Source organism: Mus caroli, chromosome 8 (assembly GCF_900094665.2).
Source record: "Mus caroli chromosome 8, CAROLI_EIJ_v1.1, whole genome shotgun sequence".
Classification (NCBI taxonomy): domain Eukaryota; kingdom Metazoa; phylum Chordata; class Mammalia; order Rodentia; family Muridae; genus Mus; species Mus caroli.
Genome location: NC_034577.1, coordinates 63,571,554 through 63,580,507, shown reverse-complemented (window position 1 = coordinate 63,580,507; position 8,954 = coordinate 63,571,554). Strand labels below are relative to the sequence as shown.

Below are 8,954 nucleotides of genomic sequence, written 5' to 3'. Positions count from 1 at the left end.
CTTGGGAAGTAAGAACTTGAGATCCGGAAGTGGGTGGCGACCCGCGCGATGCCTCCTGGGAGTTGTAGTTCACAGCTCGCCAGCGATGCGGCAGGGCTCTGCTCCTTCTGGGAGTGGCTCCATCTTTTCTGTGATGTCCCTGGAAGGCTCATTGTAATGAGTTCATTCAACTCACAGCCTCCTATGCTGAATCTCAACCTACAGTTCATTTTTTTGCGGTCTCATAGTACAGGCTGATTTTAAACATGCAGCAATCCTCCTGCCTCAGCCACCCGAATTACTGGGATGGCAGAAGTAAGGCTTTTGTTATTTTAGGTAGAGCTAACACAGACTTATTAAGAAAATGTAGGGCTGGAGAATTGGCTCAAAGGTTAAGAGCACTGGTTGTTTTTCCAGAGGTCCTGAGTTCAATTCACAGCTAACCATCTATAATGAGGTTTGGTGTACTCTCTGGCCATCAGGCATACATGTAGGTAGAACGCTGTATGCATAAACAAGTCTTTAAATAAACAAACAAACAAATAAACCAGAGGAAATGTGGGGGTAGGGGCACATGCTTTTAATCCCAACACACAGGAGGTAGAGGTGGTGGATCTCGGAATTTGAGGCCTGCCTGGTCTACAGAGCAAGAGTTCCAGCACAGCATACCTTGTCTCAGAAAAAGTTGTATAACATTTTAAGATTTACGAGTGTGTGTGTGTGTGTGTGTGTGTACACAACAGTCTTCATGTAACAAGGACAACTTTTTGGGAGTCCTTTCCACCCTGTGTGGTCCAGGGATCAAGGTCTGGTCATCTGGGGTGGTGATAAGAGCTTTTTATTGTTGATCCATCTGGCCAGCCTCCTAATTTCATGTTTTTAAGACAGGTCTGTGAGCCTAGGCTGGATCTGGAATTCCCTTAGGATATAGCTATCAGCCTCCTGAGGGCTGGAATGACACACATGCACCCAGGGTTTTACTTGTACAGCTGTGGCTGCCCCGGCACTCTGTAGACCAGGCTAGCCTCAATTTCACAGATCTGCCTGCCTCTGCCCCGAGTGCTGGGATTAAAGGTGTACACCAGCAACACTCAGCTTTTTTTTTTTTTTTTAAGTTTTATTTATTTTATGTATATGAGTTCTGTAACTGTCTTCAGAGACAGCAGAAGAGGGCATCTGATGCCATTAGAGATGGTTGTGAGCCACCATATGGGTGCTGGGAATTGAACTCAGGGCCTCAGGAAGAAGAGTCAGTGCTCTTAACCGCTGAGCCATCTCTCCAGCCCAACACTCAGCTTTTAAACTTTACTTTTCATACATGGGCTCTGAACTAGCGCTGTATGGCATTCAGCTAAGGCTTCCATTGTGCTGTCTTCTTCTATGGCTCTCCACCTCACTCACTGACCTGTTCATTACACTGTGTTGTTGTGTGTGTGATGAATGTGTAGGGGGCAGAGGACCCCTCTACCCACCTTCATATGGGTTCCAGTATCAACTCAGGTAACCAGGCTTGACCAGCAAGTGCCTTTTCATGCTGAGCCATCCCACTGGCCCTCGTTTACTTAGAAATAGGAATTCATGAAGCCCAGGTTGGCCTTACCTTGCTATGTTGCTAAGGATGATTTGTTCTGATCTTCCTGCCTCTGAGACCTTGGAATCTCAAGTATGCTTCACCAGGGTGTATGGAGTGCTAGGTATGGAACTTGGGTTGTTCCATGCTGGCCAACTGTCCTACCAGAGGTATAGCCTCAGCTCCTTCATTTATGACAGGGTCTCTCACTGAACCTGGAATTGAACCATTTTGGCTAGACTGGTTGGCTAGCAAGCCCCAGGATCTGCCTACCACTGATTCCCAAGTGCTAGGGCCACTGATATGTCTGGCCTTTTGTGAGTATGGGGATATAAACTCAGGTCTTCGAGCTTGCACCATAAACAATTCACTTACTGAGACTCTCTTGGATAATTTTTTATGTCAACTTGATACAAGCTAGAGTCCTCGGAAGAGGGAGCATCAATTAAGAAAATCCTTCCAGCCGGGCGGAGGTGGCGCACGCCTTTAATCCCAGCACTTGGGAGGCAGAGGCAGGCGGATTTCTGAGTTCGAGGCCAGCCTGGTCTACAAAGTGAGTTCCAGGACAGCCAGGGCTATACAGAGAAACCCTGTCTCGAAAAACCAAAAAAAAAAAAAAAAAAAAAAAAAAGAAAAAAGAAAATCCTTCCATAAGATTGGGTTATAGGCAAGCCTGTGGGACATTTTCTTTTCTTTGAGACAAGGTTTCTCTGTGTAGTCCAGGCTGGTCTCAAATTCTGAATGCTGGGATTAAAGGTATGTGCCCCAACTGGAAGAAAGGGCTGGGTCTGCAGGAGGGATTGGATGGGGGTAACTACAACATAGGGGGTAAGCCTGAGGGACCTGGAATTTGGACCCCTGAGGTAGGACTAAAACCTTGGGCCTCTGGGGAATTATAGCAGGTGTTAGAGCCAGACTTAGGGCAAAATCTGACACTGCCTACCTGTCCTCCCCACAAGAGTGCCATGTCTGGGAGGAGGGTCAGGAGTTCAAGGCCATCATGGCTATACAATTTTTTGTTTTGGTTTGGTTTTTTGTTTGTTTGTTTTTTGAGACAGGGTTTCTCAGTGTAGCCCTGGCTGTCCTGGAACTCACTCTGTAGACCAGGCTAGCCTTGAACTCAGAGATTCGCCTGCCTCTGCCTCCCAAGTGCTGGGATTAAAGGCATGTGCCACCACGCCAGGCGCATGGCTATACATTTTATTAATTAGAGATTGTTGGGGAGGGCTCAGCCCATTGTGGGTAGTGGCATGTCTGGGATGGTGATGCTAAATTCTATAAGAAAGCAGGCTGAGCAAGCCATGAGGAGCAGGCTGAGCACAAGTGGCACCCTTCCATGGCCTCTGCATCAGCTCCTGCCTTCAGGTCCTGCCTGACCATCTTCAGAGATGGACTGTTAACTGAGACAGAATAAACTGTTTCTTCTATCAGCTGCTTTTGGTAGAAACCAAACTAAGCCACAAGTAAAAGGCATATACAATGTATAAATACATCAATCTAAAACAATGTCACACTGGGTGATTCAAGAGTGGTGCTGGCTTCCGTTTTGGCCTGATGTCTCGTCTGTAGTTAGTAACTGACTGTCCTCTCCTTTTATGGTGTGCATTCCTGGGACTGAACTTAGGTCCTGAAGCATTCAGCAAACGCCTTTACCCTTTACTCAGGGGCTGCTGAGTTATGTCAGCAGCCCCTGCCTTGTCATGAAGGGACCCTTTGTCTGATGGGTCATGTGGATTTAGAGCTGGGGTGTTGGAGCACATGGGGGTCAGATCTGAAATAGAAACATAGAGGCCACAGGAACTGAGAATACTCTCCTGTATGGGGACACAGAACCTATGAGCTAAAAGCCCTGTCGGAGTCCTGGGGTCAAGCAGAAGCCCCAAGATCCCTAACCCCGACCAGTCTTCCAGAACTGTAAGTTAATACATACGTAGTGGTTCAAGAAACGTGAATATTTATTAAGTCGGTAATACTTTGGAATGGCTGGAAACGTAGGGGTGGTGTCCGTGTTTTAATGACCCTGTCTTGCAAAGATGCCTTCAAATATATTCACAGAAACGGATGAGGTATCGCAGGTGCTGGTGGTCGATAAGCAGCTGTCGACGGGGGATGCGTCTAAAAACCTACGAAGGGACAGACCCCCACTTTCAGCTTGCCCCAACTTCTCGCCCTCGGGCAACTCTACCGGCGTCTGAGTCTATTCCCTGCGACGTCGCTCTCCTCAGTGGCTCAGGGACTTGCGGCCCTTCAGCATGCGACGGAGGATGACCTGCACACCGGCAGGCGTGCTCAGCCGACGGACCCAGCCGTGCTTGTGCTTGCGCTTGATGTTGCTCGGCTGATACTCGTTTCCGCGCGCGCGGCCGCGGGCCTGCTGCAGGGAGGGGAGAGACCAGGAGTCCGGGAGCCCCATCCAGACTCTGGACTGGAGATACCTGTGGGACCAGAGGAACCATGAATCTCAGAGAATGTACGCTGTATGACTTTCTGAGCCGCCTTTGTAAAGGGCAGGGCAACAAAAGAGCTTGTTTACAAAAGGCGATACATAAGTACGCATGGTAGTCTAGAGACACCCTTGTTTCCAGTCTGGAGCAGGGTATCCCTGAACACTCACCTGCCACTCAATAGGGCCACCGATCTGCAGGCTTGGCACCCAAAGCACCGGGCTAGGAAAGCCATGTCCAGCGGCGGGTCAACGGTCCGGTCGTCCGGGTCAATGCCAGTTCCTACACTCTGGGCTCCTTGACAATGCCTTCTGGGAAATGTAGTTCTCGTTGCCGCGGGGCCTTCCGGGAGCTGTAGTTCCACACCTGCAGGTGACGATGGGGGGGTGGGGGATGTCTATCCTCAGTGGCATGTAGTTCTCCAAAATGACCAGGAGAGGGCGAACGAATGTAGACTCCTGCGTATGCGTATGACATTCTGTCCCCGTCCTTCTGGGAGTTGTAGTTCTTCGCCTCGGCCACTGGTAGAGGGCGCCCCAGAGTGGTGGTGACGACTCTGGCAGCAGTCTGGAGAACTGGCTGCTGGCCTTTTCACCCGCCCTCATTGAAGACGGGCAGCTGGCACGCAGCGGGCTGGCAGCTTCTTGGCGCCCGCAGCCAAGACTTCTCTTGGCGCGCAGCCCGGATGTCCTTGAGTTCCAGCTCTTCATAATCTCGAAAACTCGTGCGTTGTGAATTTGCTCTGGTTAGTTTAATCCTTCAGGCTGGCCTGGGGGAATTTTCTTCCCGCAGCTCAGATCTGGACTCCTGTTCACACACCTTCCATACCTCTCCACTGTTCTAAAGATGTCCAGACAGCCGTGCCAGCAGCCACAGGAAGCCGTGCACACCAGCATTTCTGAAGTTCATGGTCCTTACCATGAACTAAATGGTAAAATGGCTAGTTGTGCCTACAAATAATTGAGGCGACGTGTTGAGTACTTATTGTGTGTAGAAGGTATGTAGAAGGGATGGCGGCAAGTGTTTGGGCTGCACCTTGAGCACATGAGCGAACAGCGCGCCAGGGTGGGAGGGTCAGCCTGGGGCTCAGTCTTGGTGTAGCCGAGACCCCACCACTAGGATGCAATTCCCATTTGCTAGTTCCGCAGCAGCTCTGACACTTCTGACACAGCCTCTGGTTCAAAAGCCTGCCTTGATGTTTTGTCTGTTTCCCGACCTGAAAGTGTAGAGGTTTGGAAGTGTGCAGAACGAGAAGGTCAAGAGACAGAGGGCATACCGCCTTGCGGAAGGCAGAAGCTGGCTGAGGAGACCCTGTCCCAGACAGAGCACATCCCCCACACCCCCAAGCTACTCGCTATCCCTCGACTGCAAGCCTTTCTCGGTCCAGGCGCTAGCCCATCCCTCATTCCCCCCAAACTCTTCACAGGGGTGGGGCTGCTGCTTGCAGACCGCGCGCTGATCCTGGGAAGAGAAGCCTCTGGTTGGACGGTTATCTAGGCCAGTCGGCTCGCCGCTGCAATAGGCCGAGATGCCTGCCCATCTGCTCCAGGCCCCGCCCACGCTGGGTGGGACTTACAGGGCCGGTTTGCTACGCGGCTGCGGGATGCCCCCGCGTTGACCGTCCGGGCCCGCGCCTGTCCGCGCTAATGCGGCCGACCCCGCACCACCATGTAAGCGGCACCTGCAGGTGGATGCTGGCTTCTCCGCCCGGGACCCCTGCGTCCTGCCTCGGGCCCCGGGCCCCTCGATGACCTCAGGTGAGCTGGCTCTGTTCCCCGAGAGAGGAGTCACCAGGCTGCCAGGCCTCCACTGAGGGGTGAGGCGTGTTGCTGCCGGGGGTGGATAACCGCCAAGCTCCGCATTTGCACTGCTAGGATGCTGCGGAACCCCGGTGGCCTTGACCCCACCGCGGGGGTGAACTCCAGGGAGAAGCGGGTCGGGCTGGGAAACAGGACTGGTGCTGCGCTTTAGAGAGGCCGCCACAGTCGGGGTTCCACAGCCTTAGAAATGAGGAGCAAGGCCTGCTTTTCCCTCAAGTGCATCCGGGGCTATCACAAGCGGGGTATTTAATGACCATCACTCCAGCGGCGCCCAGGCCGTGATGGAAAAACGAAGCTGGTCCCATCCCTATGCCTCAGACAATGGGGGTGTGCTGCTCCAGTATCCCCTGGAGTTATGTAACCGCCTGTTGTTGTCATGGACACCGGGGGGTGGCCAAGGGAACGGGATGGAGGCCCAGAGGCCCCCAGTCAGGTTCTGCCTTTATCCTCCTGGCTGCCACTAGGGTTGTGTACCCTTTGAACACAGGATGCTGAGGGCAGCAGCCTCCATCAGTTCTCGCTACTGTGCAAGTTAGCTCTAGCTCTCTTCTGAACCTGGAGCCGGATACAACCCGAGTTCTAGTGGCCAACATCCTTCCCCGGCCTCATCCGTCACTAGTCAGATTAACACTAGAGGCCTGAGCTAAGAACTTTGACATTTTAGAATAAGGGCCAGGCTTTATGGGCTGTCATCTCACCACCCAGGAGCTTGGGCACAAGGTTGAGGCCAGCCTGGACTACAGAATGAAACCCCGTGTAAAAGGTTGGCAGTGATCGGGGTTCACACTAGTCATTCTAGTACTGGCAGAGGTGGAGGCAGGAGGATTGCAAGGAGTTTTAGACCAGTGTACAGCCCAGGACGACAGAATGAGACCTTGTTTCAAAAACAAACCAATGGCATCATGTTGATACACATCTGTCACCCCAACACTTGGGAAGGTAGAGGCAGGAGGACTGTGGGAGTTTGAGGTTCCCTTTGGTCTTAGAAACACCTGTATGCTCAACCTGCTACAACTCCGGAGGTGGAAGGCAGAGCAAGGTCAGCCTGGGCAGCATGAGGATTTCCAATCCAGCCTAGGCTACATGAGTTTCTTTCTCAAAAGAACGCATGCAAAACAGCTTGCATCCATGCTTGCATAAATCAGTGTGTGGATGAATTCGTACATAAAGATACGGATTTGTGAATAAATGATAAACTCCAGCTGGTTGGGCAAGGGTCTCCTTGCAATGGGCTCTTGCTTTAATGTTTTCTCCTTCTGGAAGCCCCCCTCCCCCATGCTCTCTTCAGTATTGTACTAAGGGACACCCTGAGAACTTGTCTGGCATTGGGGTGTCTTGGGAAACCTGGAAGGGGCTTCCAGATCCTGCTTACCCGATGAACGACCAGAGCCACTGACACTGAGCTAGCCACTGTTCCTCTCTCCAGAACACACCATGCTGACTGGGGTGACAGATGGCTTTTTCTGCTGCCTGCTGGGGACTCCCCCTAACGCCGTGCGACCGCTGGAGAGTGTCGAGTCCAGTGACGGCTACACATTCGTGGAGGTCAAGCCAGGCCGGGTGCTGCGGGTAAAGCATGCAGGGCCCGCACCCATCCCCACGCCGCCACCACCACCTCCTGAAGATGATCCAGGGGTCAAGACGGGCCTTGTGCGCTGCCAGCGCCGTATCACAGTGTACCGCAACGGGAGGCTGGTGGTGGAGAACCTGGGCCGAGCGCCTCGTGCCGACCTGCAAGGCCGCAGTGGCTCCGGGGACCCGCCTGCTGCACTCGAGGTCGAGCTGGCTGAGCCCGCAGGAGGAGACACCCGGGCCAACCCAGGCAGCGGGCGGCGGCGCCGCCCACGGCGTCCGAAGAGGACCATCCACATCGACTGTGAGCAGCGCATCACCAGCTGCAAGGGTGCGCAGGCTGATGTGGTGCTGTTCTTCATCCACGGAGTCGGTGGCTCACTCGCCATCTGGAAGGAGCAGCTAGACTTCTTTGTGCGACTCGGCTATGAGGTGGTGGCACCTGACCTGGCAGGCCATGGAGCCAGCTCTGCGCCGCAGGTGGCAGCTGCCTACACCTTTTACGCATTGGCAGAGGATATGAGGGCCATCTTCACACGCTATGCCAAGAAGCGCAATGTGCTCATCGGCCATTCTTACGGGTAAGATCTGAGTGGGATGCTCAAAAACCATTCCCTTTCCCCTGGAGCTAGGTTGAGACAGGGCTTTGTGTACCCCAGGCTAGCCTTAAAAATCATTATGTAGCTGAGGCTAAACTTGAAGACCTGGTCCTCCTACCTTTACATTCCAAAGACTAGACTAAAAGCCTTCTATGCTACCCCACGCAACAACTTCTTTACTTGGAAAATGAGATTGGACTGGGGGCGTGGCTCAAAGCCCCACTGAAGGAGCTGGAGGCATAGTCAGGGTAAAACCTTGCCTAGGATCCTTCAGTGAAGAACAGGGGTCGTGGCTCAGGGTGGAGCCCTGCCTAGAACCCCTAGTGAGGGGCTGGGAGTAGCTTGACACTAAGGCTCTGACCTAGTCATTAGTATCTGGTCAGCTGTGGTAGCAAGTGTGTCTTCACCGTACTTAGGAGGCTGACGTTGGAAGATAGCTCAAAACGTAAGGTGGGCCTCGGCTATGAAGTCGTTTCCAACCTAGGGTACACTTATAGCAAAAAACCTGTTAAAAACAGCAATAACAACTACAACAACTACAGCAACAACAACAACCAAAAAACAAACTACAGAGTATGGGCATGATACCTCAGAACTTCCAAGACCAAGGCAGGAGGATTGCTATGAATTTAAGACCAGTCAGAGCTATAGGATGTTTATCTATAAACAGCACTGAAAGCCAGGCATGGCAGCCCTCATCTACCGTCCCACACTTGGGAGGCGGAGACAGAATCAGATGTAATGGTCACTCTCAGCTACACAGCTCCCAGACAAGTTTAACATACATGAGGACCCACATCCCCCACACCAAAGCTGGGAAATCACTCGGGGATAGAGATGTGTACCTGGTATGCACAAGGCCTGGCTTCAATCCCTTGCACCTCAAAAAAAAAAAAAGTCAATAAACAGAATATTTTCATATCCTTAAACATTTAAAATTAATTTTGTTTTTACTTTTTTTTTTTTTTTT

At 52.2% G+C, this 8,954-nt stretch overlaps 2 protein-coding genes across 2 annotated transcripts in view; one reads left to right on the top strand and one right to left on the bottom strand.

The window, feature by feature from the left end:
• Positions 1 to 3,480: 3,480 nt before the first annotated feature.
• Positions 3,481 to 4,305, bottom strand: Mrpl34 (mitochondrial ribosomal protein L34). Its single transcript, XM_021170731.2, has 2 exons — positions 4,164 to 4,305; positions 3,481 to 3,984 (listed from the first exon to the last, which is right to left on the bottom strand). Exons 1-2 carry the CDS (start codon positions 4,226 to 4,228, stop codon positions 3,771 to 3,773), a joined length of 279 nt encoding a protein of 92 aa, XP_021026390.1. The 5' UTR covers positions 4,229 to 4,305; the 3' UTR covers positions 3,481 to 3,770.
• A 1,202-nt stretch (positions 4,306 to 5,507) lies between these two features.
• Abhd8 (abhydrolase domain containing 8) overlaps positions 5,508 to 8,954 on the top strand; it is a 6,976-nt gene continuing 3,529 nt past the window's right edge. Inside the window, exons 1-2 of the mRNA XM_021169933.2 lie at positions 5,508 to 5,750; positions 7,240 to 7,966. Coding sequence (XP_021025592.1) covers positions 5,741 to 5,750; positions 7,240 to 7,966 — 737 coding nt within the window. The 5' untranslated portion in view covers positions 5,508 to 5,740. The remainder of the gene's footprint in view (positions 5,751 to 7,239; positions 7,967 to 8,954) is intronic.

What these genes read in the sequence shown, in the direction of transcription:
- Mrpl34 (XM_021170731.2), bottom strand. Translation starts at nt 4,228, where the DNA reads ATGGCTTTCCTAGCCCGGTGCTTTGGGTGCCAAGCCTGCAGATCGGTG. An exon ending in GTGGCCCTATTGAGTGGCAG is followed by an intron (nt 3,985 to 4,163) that starts GTGAGTGTTCAG and finishes CTGGTCCCACAG; the next exon opens with GTATCTCCAGTCCAGAGTCT.